This window comes from Pelophylax lessonae, assembly GCF_965119305.1.
Source record: "Pelophylax lessonae genome assembly, chromosome: 10".
Lineage (NCBI taxonomy): Eukaryota > Metazoa > Chordata > Amphibia > Anura > Ranidae > Pelophylax > Pelophylax lessonae.
In genome coordinates this window covers 78,605,466-78,622,076 of record NC_138777.1, presented here as the reverse complement: position 1 = coordinate 78,622,076, position 16,611 = coordinate 78,605,466, and the positions used below count along the sequence as shown (strand labels likewise).

Here is a 16,611-nt window from a genome sequence, read left to right as displayed (position 1 = left end):
GCGTTAAAAAAAAAAACAACAAAAATGACAAAAATCTTTCCCCTTGTTAGTAAACGCCATAACTTTTGCGCAAACCAATCAAAATACGCTTTTTGCGATTTTTTTTACCAAACATATTGGCCGAAAATTTTAAAAAATTTTGATTTTTACTTTTTTTTTTGGGGGAATTTCATATAAAAAAATGTGAAAAATATTGTTATTTTTGCAAAATTGACGCTCTTTTTTTGTTTAAAGCGCGTGATCAAAAAATCGCACAGGTGATCAAATACCACCAAAAGAAAGCTCTGTTTGTGGGAAAAAAAGGACGTCAAATTAGTTTAGGTACAGCGTCGCACGACCGCGCAATTGTCCGTTAAAGTCACGCAGTGCCGAATCGCAAAATACCCCCTGGTCAGGAAGGGGGTAAAATCTTCCGGGGCTTAAGTGGTTAAAGATCCCTGTTATAACAGCTTCAACTCTTCTGGGAAGGATGTCCACAAGGTTTATTAGTATGTTTATAAGAATGTTTGACCATTTTTCCAGAAGCACATTTGTGAGGTCAGGTCAGGCACTGATGTGGGAGAGAAGGGCTGGCTAGAAGTCTGCGCTCTAATTTATCCCGAAGGTGTTCTATCGATTTGAGGTCAGGACTCTGCTTAGGCCAGTCAAGTTTCTCCACCCCAAACTCGCTCATCCATGTGTTTATGGACCTTGCTTTGTGCACTGGTACAAATCATTTGGCGGAGGGGGTGTGGGGTTGTTCTTCAGGGGTTGGGCTTGGCCCTTAGTTTTAGTGAAGGGAACTCTTAAGGCATCAGCATACCAAGACATTTTGGACAATTGCATGCTCTCAACTTTGTAAGAACAGTTTGGGGATTGGCCCCTTCCTGTTCCAACAAAACTGCGCACCAGTGCACAAAGCAAGGTCCATAAAGACACGGATGAGCAAGTTTGGGGTGGAGGAACTTGACTGGCCTTCACAGAGTTCTTACCTCAACCCTATAGAGCGCCTTTGGGATGAATTAGAGCAGAGACTGCAAGCCAAGCCTTCCTATCCAACATCAGTGCCGGACCTCACAAATGCGCTTTTGGAAAATTGGTCAAACATTGCTACAGACACACTCCTAAACCTTGTGGACAGCCTTCCCAGAAGAGTTGAAGCTGTTATAGCTGCAAAGGTGGGCCAACTCAATATTGAACCCTACGAACTAAGACTGGGACGTCTTTAAAGTTCATGTAAAGACAGGTGTCCCAATACTTTTGACAATATTGGGTTTATTATACACATTCTAGCTCTGTTGGCACTAGCATATACAACACTTTTTTTAAACCTGAAAAAAAGCAGAAACAACATTTTTAAAAGGGACCGTTTTAATATAAAAGAATATTTACATATTACCAAATCATATTTGGTTAAAATTTCAGTTCACAGTCTCTCTATGCTACTCCCAATTATACATCTTCTTGGTGGTATTACCAAGATGGTAGACACATCTTATCCCCTGAGGCTTGATGGTATTCCCAAGATGGTAGACACATCTTCTTATCCCTTGAGGCTTGATGGTATTCCCAAGATGGTAGACACATCTTCTTATCCCCTGAGGCTTGATGGTAAGTCCAGTGGCACCTTCTATTACCCCTGAAGCTCGATGAACAACAATCAACAATGACATCCTCTGGTATTCCCAAGTTTAGGTGATACTCACACCTCTGTTGAACGTTCTATCAAGCTTAAATGAAAAAAAGAAAAAATAAATAAAATTACTTTTAGTAATGTCATGGTTTCTAAAAATATTGAGAGAATATGAGATGCCCTGGAAGTCTCTTTAATATTAGGTTTATGTAATACAGGGAAATTCTAGCATGGAAAGTTACCTGAGGTCCACTAGCAGGTTTCTGTAAGGGTGGGGGGAGTTGTCATGGGATAACTCATCAATCTCTTCTGGCATCTCTCTGTGGGATGGAGTAGGGGAAAATTAGTGGCTCTGGAAAGGGATACAATAACGTGTCTAAACTGTGGAAAGTTATTGTATGGGGAGATTAAGGAAATATTAATTGGCTTTGCTGCCTGATTTTGTGACGCTCATTTTCTTTTGATGCATTGTACTACCAAATATTTTTTTGAGCATGAACTCAAAGATGTTGGCATAATAAAATGTTTTAGGTTTAGATTTAGGGGGCTGGGGTGACTTTAAAGCTGAAGTTTAGCTAAAAAAACGGTTTTACTTACCTGTATTGCAAGTATGTTCCACAATGTGCAGGCTGCTGGATTCTGTAGATATCGTCACTGCAGGGCTGCCCTGTCTTCTTCCTACTGCTGGACTTCTGGTGCTGTGGGGGTTAACAGCTTAGGTTCTCCAGGCTCAGCTGCACTAAAGAGGATCTGACACGCCCCCTCCTTCCTCATTGGAAAATGCTCTTTCACTGAATGCACTGCCTGTTACATGATCGGTGATTGGGGGAAAGTCACATAATGATCAGTCGCATGACTAACCAGTCACGTGATTGTTTCCCCCAATCACAGATTGTGTTACAGGCAGTGTAATCGGTGAAATAGAGGGCAGGAGGGGACATGTCCCTGTCCAATAATCATTAGTGCAGATGAGCCCGGAGACCCGAGGCTGTTTAGGCCCCTTTCACACTATGTGTCCGTCGGAGGGACTCCGTTTTTCTCAGCGGGGGATCGGTCCGCCGATCCCCCGCTGAGCAGGAGGATGACAGCTGTTCTCCGCGCTGTGTGCGGTGACACAGCTGTCAGTTCCCCATGCAACTCTATGGGGGAATCGGATGGGAACGGACCGTCGGTCTGTTCTCATCCGATCCGCTGGACGCATGGAAATCAGGGTTTCCATCAGTTCAGATTTGACGGATCGGATGTCAGTGGACATGTCTCCGCTGACATCCAATGCCCCATAGGGATGCATGGGGGGACCGTTCAGATCCGCCAAAAAAACTGACAGGCGGATCTTAACGGTCCGCCTGTGTGAAAGAGCCCTAACTCCCAAAAGTGCCCGGAAGTTCAGCAGCAGGAAGAGGACAGGGAAGCCCTGCAGTAAAGATTTCTACAGAATCCAGCAGCCTGCACATTGCGGAACATACTTGCATTACAGGTAAATAAAACCGTTTTTTAGCTAAACTTCAGCTTTAAGTCACCCCAGCCCCCTAAATCTAAAACATTTTATTATGCCAACATCTTTGAGTTCATGCTCAAAAAAATATTTGGTAGTACAATGCATCAAAAGAAAACGAGCGTCACAAAAATCAGGAAAAGACGACTGTAGAGAAAAAAAAAAAAACAAAAAAAACTTTGGCTTGGGGTACAGTTAGGTTAAAGGTTTGATTCAGGGGTAGGCTCAGGTTAATGTATAGGATTAGGGACTAGTTGAAGGTTAAAGAAAATCTCTGAGGGGTAGTCCTCACTAGGGATGATCAAACTTTTCAAAAGTTCGGTTCGACCAGAACACCCGAACTTCCCAAAAGTTCGGCCCGGATTTCAGAACCCCATTGAAATCAATGGGACCTGAACTTCAGTAATCAAAAAACACAATTTTGAAGCCCTAAAACCCAATAAATGCCCCTAAAAAGTGCCTAAGGTTCTGGGTCATGCCCCAGGGACTATTAATCACACAAAAAAAAGTTCTTAAAAATTGTCATTTTTGATAGAGAGCCAATTCTTGAAAAAATTATTGAAAAAAAAAAAAAAATGAGATTTTTTGATTTCGACTTTGGATTTAGTGTCTGGGGGGTCTAAAAAGTGTACCTGTGAAGTTTCAGCTCTGTAGCATGTCCAGAACCAGGAAAAAATAAAAAGATTGTTTGTATTAGGTCACTTATAGAACAGGGATATGGCTCCGCTATTTTCACACCTTGCCGGTTTTGTAGCAAGCGTTTTTTTTGGACATTTTTTGGGGGTTATTGGAGGCAGGCATAAGATCAGAACTTCTGTGTAGGGGTATATATACACACACACTTATATGTATATATACACCTACACATACTGTATATAGATGTGAAAGTAGCAGAACACTATACTTGCGCTAATGAAATAATTAACACCAATATGTCTCCGCTCCTATCACACCTATATATGTGTATGTGTAAAATACATACAAGTGTGTGTGTGTATATATATCCCTATACAGAAGTTCAGATGTTTTGCCTGGCTCCAAAGACCCCAAAAAAATGCCCAAAAAAACGCCTGCGCCCAAAAAAAAAAAAAACGCCCAGGTGTGTTATTGCAGGGTTTTTTTTGGGCATTTTTTTGGGGTCTTTGGAGGCAGGCAAAACATCTGAACTTCTGTATAGGGGTATATATACACACACACACACACACTTATATGTATATATACACACATACACATATATAGGTGTGATAGAAGCGGAGACATATTGGTGTTAATTATTTCATTAGCGCAAGCATAGTGTTCTGCTATTTTCACACCTATATGTGTGTATGTGTATATATACATACATGTGTGTGTTTATATACCCCTATACAGAAGTTCAGATATCATGCCAGCCTCCAAAGACCCCAAAAAAATGCCCAAAAAAAAAGCCTGCAATAACACACCTGGGCGTTTTTTTGGGCATTTTTTGGGGGTCTTTGGAGGCAGGCATGACATCTGAACTTCTGTATAGGGGTATATATACACACCTACACACATATAGGTGTGAAAATAGCAGAACACTATACTTGCGCTAATGAAATAATTAACACCAATATGTCTCCGCTCCTATCACACCTATATATGTGTATGTGTATATAAACAATTTATAAGTGTGTGTGTATATATAGCCCTACAGAGAAGTTCAGATGTTTTGCCTGCCTCCAAAGACCCCAAAAAAATGCCTCAAAAAACCCCCTGCAATAACACACCTGGGCGTTTTTTTTTTGGCGCAGGCGTTTTTTTGGGCATTTTTTTGGGGTCTTTGGAGCCAGGCAAAACATCTGAACTTCTCTGTAGGGGTATATATACACACACACACTTATATGTATATATACACATACACATATATAGGTGTGATAGGAGCGGAGACATATGCCTGTTAATTATTTCATTAGCGCAAGCATAGTGTTCTGCTATTTTCACACCTATGTATGTGTATAAATACATACATGTGTGTGTATATATACCCCTATTCAGAAGACTCCAAACTGCCTGACTCCAAACTTGTCCTCAAAAAAGCCCTATGAACGCCTGCAGCAAAAAGCAGGCTGACCGGTGAGAAGCCATATCGCTGCTCTGTAAGTGACAAAAGAGAAACGATCTTTTCTCTATAGCGGTCACCCTGACATGGAAGGGTTTTGTCACCCTGCCATAGCAGTCAGAGTCAGTTAACCCTACCCTACACTACACTACGGTACCCTTACACTTAAAAACTTTCCCTACAGAAACTATTTATTTTTGTATTATTTTTTAATATATATATATATATATATATATATATATATATATATATATATATATATAATATATTTTATTTTTTATTATTAAAGCTAACTAAAGTGGAAAATAGCACCCTAACTACACTAGATATCCCTTTCCTCACACTAAAAATTACTAAATGACACTTTGTATCAGAAGTCACAGAACTGCTTCCACTCTCTTCCATGTCCCTGTATTACAATGCTAGGAATTTGGTGGGGGCTATCTTATATACTGGGGGGCGTATTCACTAATGATTGGCCTCTGGACCCCCTAGTCACTCCAATCACATTCCTAGCATTCTCCTGCCCCCTCAATTGGTTTTTACTGATGGTTCTGGTCCAAACACAGGCTTTTAAAGCCCATTTCCTGTCCCATTGCATTTTGGTCGGTTCTGGTTGCCGAATTCTGAACTTTTTCAGCAAAAAGTTCGGAATTCGGCCGAACCACGAACAGCCAATGTTCGGGTCGAACCGATGGTCGACCCGAACCGTTCGATCATCCCTAGTCCTCACCTCCCTAAGCAGCCCATCATCCATTAGGCTGGCTGGTCCTGTTGTAGCTCACCTGTTACTGCGCCTGCAATTTCCTTTTAGCCACTAAATGCAAATCATTAGTCTCACAACCAATAGGGAGGAGAGCAAGGTGGAATGACGGAGGTAAGAGCACAACTGGAAAGCTGTAATCTCAATTTGAACCTCTGAGTTTTGGGGATCCTAATGCACAATGAAAACTATTAGAGGTCAGTTGACTGCTTTAAAAAGGTGAACCACAAGCATGGACTGAGAAATTTGCAAGATACAATTCAAATTGGAGTAAATTCCCAAAACTTCTTCATTGCTTGTGAGATGATCTCTGAGGTTTATTCTAACCTAAAGGGGTGCAGACACTGCAGTTTTTCTAACTACAACACTGAAAATGCTTTAGGTTATATTAAAGGTATACCCATCCACTGAGAAATCAGTTTGAGAGAGGACATGGTGAAAAGAGCAATTCCTTCAAAACCAGAAAATGTAAACTCTAAAGCTGAACTCTAGGCAACAATAAGATAGAAATAGTCTATTAAAAGATAAAAGCTTTTGCTGCAATATTTACTTTAGATATAGGGTTTTCCCCCTGTAGTAATTATTGCTGCTACTAGATGTCCAGCATTATTCAGCCCTCTTCTTCTGAGCCCAGGTCATCCTGGACACACCCTAGCCTGTGACTAGACAGTGAAAGGGGAAGCAGCATAGTGATGAGCTCATCTCCCTTTCACTCTGCTTTCTCTAATCAGCAAGCTTCTTGTCACCACATGAACTGAGTGGCTTCTTGTGATGCTTTTTCCTTTCACACTTCAGTCTGTTGTACAGGGACTGCACAAGGCTAATGCCATGTTAAATCCTGGTACTTAAATTGCTTGCACGGAAAAAAATAAATAGGTTGGTGTATTAATTACTACAGAGCTGCGTAATTTGTCTATTATGCCTGTGTAGAGTTCAGCTTTAAAAGTTGGGTTAATGACTAATTTGAGTTTTGGGTTAGACGCAGGTGAAGAGAAATCTGATTCTGTAGCATTCTGTTTTGGAATTAATAAATTAACTGGTGCAGAAACAGAGGTGTAAAAAAAAAAAAAAAAAAACGCCAGTGAGATACTCTTACCAGAAACCTGCCCAGTTTTGATTAAACATGTTAAACATGAGATATATATACACACAAAAAAATAAAAATTAGAAAATGTATATTATATATACATATATATATGTACACACACACAAACCCAAACACACACACTATATATAGGTATGTAGTATGTACTAAACTGCATATTGAAATGATGGGATTATTGGCTGCAATGCTCAGCACTCTCACTGGGTCAGTATACTTTTTGCACACAAAAACAGGTGCATCTCATAAAATCGGACTATCATAAAAAAAAAAAAAACTCGATTTTTGTCTTACCATAAAATCCTTTTCTCTGAGGTTCACTGACAGACACAGCTCCATGTCTTCTAGACCCTTGGGCTTATGCTGCTCTCTCTTCAGGAGTAGGACTAGGCTGAAACTATTTTGGCTACGCCCCTGAGGCAGTCCCAGGGAGTATACCATGACTTCCTGCTATAAGACTTCAGTTTGTAACAAGCAGAAGAATACATAACTCAATCCAACAAAGGAGTGGGTGCTGTGTCCGTCAGTGAAAAGGATTTTACGGTAAGGCAAAAATCCAGTTTTCTCTTTTGTTCACTGACGGACACAGCTCCATGTCTTCAGGACCCTTGGGATGTTCCAAAGCAGTATCAACATGAGGGGTAGGAAAAACACAATACATTTAATTCCCAACAAGGCTAAACGTAGCCAACCAGGTAAGAACAGGAGCTCAACCAGGAACAACTGGAGCTCACCACCAGGAAAAAAAAATACACCCTCAAGAGGCGAGGGCCTCTGCAACCACAGCCTGCAAAACTTTCTGGCCCAAAGCAGCATCCGAAGATGCAAGTACATCCACCTTTAAAACTTTGAATGTGTGTGCAGACTACCACATAGCCGCCTTGCACACCTGCACCACTGATGTCTGATGACCGAAGACCCAGGAGGCACTAAGCGTCCGCATGGAATGCGCCTTGACAGGGAAAGAAGGAACCTGACCCTTAATAGAATAGGCCTGCACCACCATCTGCCTGATCCATCTGGAAATGGTCGCAGCAGATGCATCCTGCCCTTTACGAGATCCATCCGTAAGAACAAAGAATCGGATTTCCAAATTGACTCAGTCGCCCCCAGGTACACCCGAATTGCCCTGATTACATCCAAGGAATGTAGAGCAATTTCTTTAGGATGTTTCTGCTTAGGACATAAGGGCGGCAACACAATGTCTTCATTCAAATGAAACCCCGAGACAACCTTAGGAAGGAACGCCTGACAGGGTTGTAACACCACTTTGTCCCTGTGAACCACCAGGTAAGGTGACCGACAGGACAACACAGCCAACTCAAACACCCTACACGCAGAAGTAATAGCAACCAAAAAGGCCAGCTTCAGCGACAGAGTGAGCAAAGGGAGTTCACAAATGTTTTCAAAAGGAGGCTTTTGAAGTACCGACAGTACCAAATTGAGATTCCACAAAGGTATCGCGGATCGCACCGGAGGAGCCAGATGGCGAACTCCCTGCACAAAAGTGTAAACCAGGGGTCCTCAAACTATGGCCCGCGGGCCACATCCGGCCCGCCAGGGTCCTAAACCCGGCCCGCCTTCCGGCACCCATGATGGTGGAGTGACTCTCACGGCTCCTGCTGCACCCGCCGCTGATTTTTATATAAAGCCGCCGCCGGAGCCCGCACAGAGGGAAGCAGACCTCGCCTCTATTACCTGCCCTTCAGGTGAGTCTCAGGACCGATTCATAGAGCACCAGCGTGCCCAGTCCATCCCCAGCAAGGAGCGAACGGAGACCGCTGCAGCTCCTCTCACTGAAACAGATATGGCCACGGCAGCACGTGCAGCAAGAGAGGAGGGGGTGAGCGCTCCTGTCTAACTCTCACAACACACAGGACCTGCTCAGCCCCAGTTCGCCCCTGCTACCTATGAACTCTCTGATCCAGCGTATCAGAAGATGGCAGAAGTTGTTGCTGCCATCCTGTCACCCACCATTAAAGCCACCATAGAGGCAGCCATCACACAGGGGCTGACACAATTTCAGAAAGAACTCGCCACGCATAAACAGCAAATACAGAAGGCTGAGCAGAGAATCACATCCCGGGAAGAGGGACATAAACCACCATTACAAAATGGGCGAAAAAACAAATTTAAACCCGCGCTGCACAATAGTGATAAGTTATGGTGATAAACTGTGAAAGTGTGCAGCTGCTGCAAACACTAAGAAAAATCTTAGAATAAATGAATAAAACAAATTTATGCAGCGCTAGCAATGAATTAGTGAAGATATAAAATTATAAAATTATGATAGAATCAATCTATATCATACAAAAAATCATAATATATCAATCACACTAAGTGCATAAAATAACTGCAATAATTATAAAGTGCATAATAATCTAAAAAATTAAATATAAATTTCAAGTGAAAGGATTAAAGTGCATATATAAATAATTTCTCTCAGCCTGGGAAAACAGACACCGTTTGTCTATGAGAGCGGAAGCTAAACACACTATTGCAAGTACCCAGGAAAAACAACCATACCCTTTAGGGAACCTAAAGCAAAACTGAAGTTCCGCTGTAAGAAACAGTAAGCAGGCAAGCAGAAAGACTGGACCGGACTGTCAGTCAGGTTCTTCCTCCCATCTTCCAGCGATCTCTACGAACCTCCCCGACACACGCTTCCTTTCCTCAAGCCAACTTCAAAGTGATATCGGAGACAATTTCAATTTGGAGGTCACATCGGAGGAACCCCACATCAGATCCTGGGCAAATGTGCAATAATACCAAGGGCTTTTTTACAATCGCAATCCGGTGAGTGGGGAACCAAGAGGGCACCTTCACCTTATAAGCACCTTTATTCACTTGGCACTTTGGCACCTATTGGATCATCAATAAGGACTTTTTTCACCAAATTATTTATATATGCACTTTAATCCTTTCACTTGAAATTTATATTTAATTTTTTAGATTATTATGCACTTTATAATTATTGCAGTTATTTTATGCACTTAGTGTGATTGATATATTATGATTTTTTGTATGATATAGATTGATTCTATCATAATTCTATAATTTTATATCTTCACTAATTCATTGCTAGCGCTGCATAAATTTGTTTTATTCATTACAAAATGGGCGCTGTCTGCTGACTTTTTTTTATTGCATGTGCAGGAAATCGGCTGTGGCAGCCGCCAATTGGCTGTGTTACTGCCACGCTGCATTCTGGGAGTTGTAGTCCTGACCGCGCTCAAGATCCTTGTGGGGGTAGATGGGTGGGGAGAACTGAGCAAGGGCGCGTAGCAGGAAACTACAACTCCTAGAAACTTTGAAGGCGAGCAGAGGCGCGGCGCACGGCGCATCAGGCTGGGTGCTGGATGGCAGCAACAGTGCAGCCTGAAGTTTTTAAAAAGAGCGAGAGCAGCTTATTTTGGACCTGGAGTCTCCGGACTGAAGGCAGGGAGCGCCAGCCTGGCAGGGGACGCACGTGACTGGCTCCGGCTGGGCACTGACTGCAGCTTGAAGTGGTCATCACCACCAGGAGACCAAGCAAGGACCTGACACCCCCAGCTGACCCTCACATCCCATCTCCCACCCCCCCCCCCCCGCCCCCACATACAGCCCATTTACCCTGCCCCAGCCTACCCAGTAACCTCAAAATAGGAAATAGCCCCCAACGCTGGCTATGGCCTATGGGTCCTGCTGGGATCTGGCCATGGCCTATGGGTCCTGCTGGGATCTGACCATGGCCTATGGGTCCTGCTGGGATCTGGCCATGGCCTGTGGGTCCTGCTGGGATCTGGTCATGGCCTGTGGGTCCTGCTGGCCATGGCCTGTGGGTCCTGCTGGCCTTAGCCTGTGGGTCCTGCTGGCCATGGCCTGTGGGTCCTGCTGGCCATGGCCTGTGGGTCCTGCTGGCCATGGCCTGTGGGTCCTGCTGGCCATGGCCTGTGGGTCCTGCTGGCCATGGCCTGTGGGTCCTGCTGGCCATGGCCTGTGGGTCCTGCTGACCATGGCCTGTGGGTCCTGCTGACCATGGCCTGTGGGTCCTGCTGACCATGGCCTGTGGGTCCTGCTGGAAGCTGGCCATGGCCTGTGGGTCCCTGTTGGCCACGGCCTGTGGGTCCCTGTTGGCCATGGTCTGTGGGTCCTGCTGGGAGCTGGCCATGGTCTGTTGGTCCTGCTGGGAGCTGGCCATGGGCTGTTGGTCCTGCTGGGAGCTGGCCATGGGCTGTTGGTCCTGCTGGGAGCTGGCCATGGCCTGTTGGTCCTGCTGGGAGCTGGCCATGGCCTGTTGGTCCTGCTGGGAGCTGGCCATGGCCAGCTCCCAGCAGAACCTACAGGCCAGCAGGACTCATAGGCCATGGCCAGTTTCCAGCAGAACCTACAGGCCAGTGGCCAGCAGGACCCACAGGCCATTGCTAGCTCCCAGCAGAACTTACAGGCCAGCGGCCAGCAGGATCCACAGGCCACTGCTAGCTCCCAGCAGAACTTACAGGCCAGCGGCCAGCAGGATCCACAGGCCATGGCTAACCTGCTGGCTGCAGCTTGAAGTGGTCATCACCACCAGGAGACCAAGCAAGGACCTGCTGAGCTGTCATCGGCATCGCTGAGGTGAGACACCCTGACACCCCCAGCTGACCCTCACATCCCATCTCCCACCCCCCCCCCCCACATACAGCCCATTTACCCTGCCCCAGCCCACCCAGTAACCTCAAAATAGGAAATAGCCCCCAACGCTGGCTATGGCCTATGGGTCTTGCTGGGATCTGGCCATGGCCTGTGGGTCCTGCTGACCATGGCCTGTGGGTCCTGCTGACCATGGCCTGTGGGTCCTGCTGACCATGGCCTGTGGGTCCTGCTGACCATGGCCTGTGGGTCCTGCTGGAAGCTGGCCATGGCCTGTGGGTCCCTGTTGGCCATGGTCTGTGGGTCCTGCTGGGAGCTGGCCATGGTCTGTGGGTCCTGCTGGGAACTGGCCATGGCCTGTTGGTCCTGCTGGGAGCTGGCCATGGCCCTTTGGTCCTGCTGGGAGCTGGCCATGGCCCGTTGGTCCTGCTGGGAGCTGGCCATGGCCCGTTGGTCCTGCTGGGAGCTGGCCATGGCCCGTTGGTCCTGCTGGGAGCTGGCCATGGCCCGTTGGTCCTGCTGGGAGCTGGCCATGGCCCGTTGGTCCTGCTGGGAGCTGGCCATGGCCCGTTGGTCCTGCTGGGAGCTGGCCATGGCCTGTTGGTCCTGCTGGGAGCTGGCCATGGCCCTTTGGTCCTGCTGGGAGCTGGCCATGGCCCGTTGGTCCTGCTGGGAGCTGGCCATGGCCCGTTGGTCCTGCTAGGAGCTGGCCATGGCCAGCTCCCAGCAGAACCTACAGGCCAGCAGGACTCATATGCCATGGCCAGTTTCCAGCAGAACCTACAGCCCAGTGGCCAGAGGGACCCACAGGCCATTGCCAGCTCCCAGCAGAACTTACAGGCCAGCGGCCAGCAGGACCCACAGGCCATGGCTAGCTCCCAGCAGGACCCACAGGCAATGGCCAAGTGAAGGACTTCAAGTTCCAGCATGAACCCCTCAGAGCTGAGGACGTGACACCCCATCCTAACTCGTGAAGGACTACAAGTCCCAACACAAGCCCCTAAAATCTTAGAATGTGACCCCCCCAAAAGTGAAGGACTACTAGTCCCAGCATGAACCCCTCAGAGCTGAGGACATGACAGCCCCCCAACTAGTGAACGGCTATAAGTCCCAGCATTAGCCCCTGAGATTTAAGAATGTGACCCCTTAGATCTCACGGGTTCATGCTGGGACTTAGTAGTCATTCACTAGATGGGGGGGGGGGGGGGGGTCAGGTCTTCAGCTCTGAGGGGTTCAAGCAGGCACTGCTTGCACTTTAGTTCCTGAGGCCATGGTTTTAAATATTGTATTGTTTTTCCTGTTTTTGTGCACTACAAATAAAACATGTGCATAGGAATTCATTCATATTTTTTTCAAACTATAGTCCGGCCCCCAACAGTGTCCGTGGGACAGTGAACTGGCCCCCTGTTTAAAAAGTTTGAGGACCCCTGGTGTAAACCAAGGACTTCCCCGCCAACAGCCTTTAGACAAAAATATGGCCAAAGCAGAAATCTGGCCCTTGATGGTGCCCAGAGCCAAACGTTGATCTACACCTAGTTGTAGAAACCCCAACAGGCAAGACACAGAGAAGGAATGGGGAGAAACCCCCCAAGCCTCACACCAAGTAATGTGCGCCTTCCAAACTCGATGATAACCCTTCCTGGAGGTAGATTTCCGTGCTTTTAACAGAGTAGGACTCACCGACTCCGATAGCCCTCTGTCCTTCAGCACCTGGCTTTCAATAGCCAAGCTGTTAAAGCCAGCGAGCGTAAAGCAGGAAGGAAGATCACTGTCCAGCTTGGAGGATAGACTCAAAGCCGATTTTTGAAAATTCAGTGTCCATCCGAACTCCTGCAGTTTGTTCAGTAATGTCCAAGTCAGCTTCTAGAGCCGAAGAAGACTCTGCACGCAGAAGCAGATTGTCCAGGTAACCTAGTATCGCGATCCTCTTCTGCTGAAGCAAGGCCAACACCGGGGCCAAGACCTTTGTGGACACCTGAGGAGCTGAAGCGAGACCAAAAGGTAGCTTCAAAAGGTAACGCCATGAAATGATAATGCTCCTCGCCCATGGAAAAACTAAGGAAACGCTGGTGCCCGGCTTATATTGGAATTTGAAGGTAAGCGTCCTTGAGTTCGATAGAAGCCATAAAACCCCCTTGATGAAAGAAAGCCACTACCGTGTGGATTGACTCCATCCGAAATTTCTGAACCCACACAAAGTGGTTCAGAGCCTTGAGGTCCAAGATCGGGCGAACCTTGCCTTCCCTCCTGGGAATAATAAACAGATTTGAATAAAAACCTTGAAAATGTTCCGACTCTGGAACCGACACAATAACTCCTTGTGCTAACAGGAGCACTGTCCCTGCCACACCAGAAGATTATTGTAACGGTGGTGGGGGGCATGGACAGAAGAGGATTTCACCTAAAAGAAGCAACAGCGCAAGTAACACATCCTAATGATTCTAGGTTATGTCCCTTGTGCTAATTTTTTCGGTTTTCATTTTTGGCTGCACTTAGGTTTTAAACCCAAACATTGGGGGTACATAAGACTGGTTTGGAACATTGATTCTAGTATAAACAGGACTACTGTTAGAAATCATGGGGCCCCATACAGCCTACCTGACAGGGCCCCTTTCTCCCCAGAAAGTATCAACATTATTTTTTTCACATAAAATACACTAAAATCATTATTAGAAGACACAAACACAACATAACTTACAAACTCCTTGCTGCATCTAAAAGCTAAAAAACTGTATTGAGTTAATAAAGCTCTGTGCGTGGATGAGTTTTTGGGGCTCATTCATCTGGATGCTGTGGCCTGTGCAGGGTGAACAGGCAGTTTGTGTGGCTGGTGCCACCTGGAACTGTATGCAGGCAGCCCCAAACACAGACAGTGTGGATTTGGGGCCACAGACCCACACCCGATGCATCCGTGAAACTAGGACCTGCAGCTGTATTCATATAGTCGCTGAGTCCCCATAGAGTAAACAGGCGGCTCCAGCTGCATGAACAAATCACTCATTCACACAGCCAGAGTACCTGTGTGAATAAGCCCTTGTGTTTTTTTTTTTTGTTTTTTTTTTTACAATTTTATTTAAAAAAAAATGTTTCAACAGCCCCTGTGGGCTTTGGTGAAATATTAAGGGACTGAGGACACAGATGCCCAGTCCTTTTTCTGCAGCCTCAACTGCACTGAATGAAATTGACATACTTTGTACAGAGGCTTCATGTTCATTCACAAACATTTACTAAAACACCATTTACTTTGCTTCAATTATATATGAAAATGGCACCAATCACTTACTGGGTTCATTCAGAAAAGGAAGGAGTTGGTAAATTACATTAATCAGTCCCCAACCCCCCCCCCCCTCCTGAAACCAATCTCCCTGTGTGCCCGCAGGAGCTGACAGCCAATGAGAGGGAGAGGAGGAGAAGCCAGCAGGTGCTACCCCCTTATCAGCAGCCCTGTGTAGTTTATCTACCACAATATGTATGTGTATGAAGTGTGCTTTGCTCTGATGCATTCTGGATAATTACCCAAGCTCATTCAGAAGATGCTCGAGTTTCATATTTAGACTTTTGTTCTTCACACCTTGAGGCACATCAGGTACAAACCAGGCAGCAATGAATTTTATGCATACTGCCACATGCTAAGGAAAAAAAAACAAAAAAAAAAACACATAAGAACACATAAAATTGACGTTTTAATGTGCTAAAAATACATGCATGCCAAGCTATATGTAACAATGAGAAAATTAATATGCCGTGGTTACCCACATTTTTTAAACAAATATTATTAGGCCTCGTTTACACTTGCTTCAAGATGTGGCAGTAGAGCAGCGTTTTTAAAGCACTCCGAACACCAAGCAAGCACAGTGGATGGTGAGCTCACTCGCCCGAGGATGGATGTTCAGGCATCGGCCCTTCTCATCCACAATGTATCTTCCAGCTGCTGGGCTTCAAATTTCCCACCTACACATCTTTTCTGAGGTACAGCAGGCTGGGGATCGGAGTGTGGGTGGCCAGACACAGAGCCCTCTCTCCTCTATCTGTGTGTGTGTGTGTGGGGTACTGTGCTTGCTCTGGGCACTTTGAGAGAGTGTGTCAGTCACCCAGCTTAGACAACTGCAGCCAGCCCTGGCAACCCTGGTGATCACCTGTGCACTCAGCAGTTATGGTATATGGTTACTTGGGGAAGCCATAGTCTGGTCTGAATAATGTAGGGCAGAGGTTGATATCAGTTAGTAGAACAGTGTACGGTGTCAGTAGGGCAGCGGATGGTTTCAATATTTTATTTTTATTATTTGATATTTTTTTACAATGTTTTTTAGCAACCCTGTTGGAGGAGGTTTGGTGGTATATCATAGACCCCTAATGTTTAACTTTTTAACCACTTTACCCCCGGAGGATTTTGCTGTCTTGCGTCTGGGCCACTTTTTGCGATTCGGCACTGTGCGACTTTAACTGACAATTGCGCGGTCATGCAACGCCGTACCCAAACGAAATTTACGTCCTTTTTTCCCACAAACAGAGCTTTATTTTGGTGGTATTTGATCACCTGGGCGATTTTTACTTTTTGCGTATAAACAAAATAAGGGCGTAAATTTTGAAAAAATAACTTTTTCACATTATTTTATATGAAATTCCCCCCACAAAAAATGAAATGTAAAAATCAAGATTTTTTACAATTTTTGGCCAATTTGTTTTCTGCTACCTATGTTTGGTAAAAAAAAAAAAAAAAATCACAATAAGCGTATTTTGATTGGTTTGCGCAAAAGTTATTGCGTTTACTAACTAAGGGAAAGATTTCTGTCATTTTTGGTATTTTTTTTTCTTTAACGAGTAATGGCGGCGATCTGCAATTTTTTTTGCGGGACTGCGACATTGCGGCGGACAGATCGGACCCTTGACTGACATTTTTGGGGGTACCAGTGACATTACTACAGTAATCAGTGCTATACATATGCAC

The 16,611-nt window shown here is 45.4% G+C and overlaps 1 protein-coding gene across 1 annotated transcript in view; it reads right to left on the bottom strand.

The window, feature by feature from the left end:
• Positions 1-1,565: 1,565 nt before the first annotated feature.
• The window catches only part of ANO9 (anoctamin 9), a 130,492-nt gene continuing 115,446 nt past the window's right edge, over positions 1,566-16,611 (bottom strand). The window contains exons 23-25 of the mRNA XM_082269728.1: positions 15,180-15,292; positions 1,855-1,932; positions 1,566-1,709 (exon numbers count right to left, since the gene is read on the bottom strand). Coding sequence (XP_082125854.1) covers positions 1,682-1,709; positions 1,855-1,932; positions 15,180-15,292 — 219 coding nt within the window. The 3' untranslated portion in view covers positions 1,566-1,681. The remainder of the gene's footprint in view (positions 1,710-1,854; positions 1,933-15,179; positions 15,293-16,611) is intronic.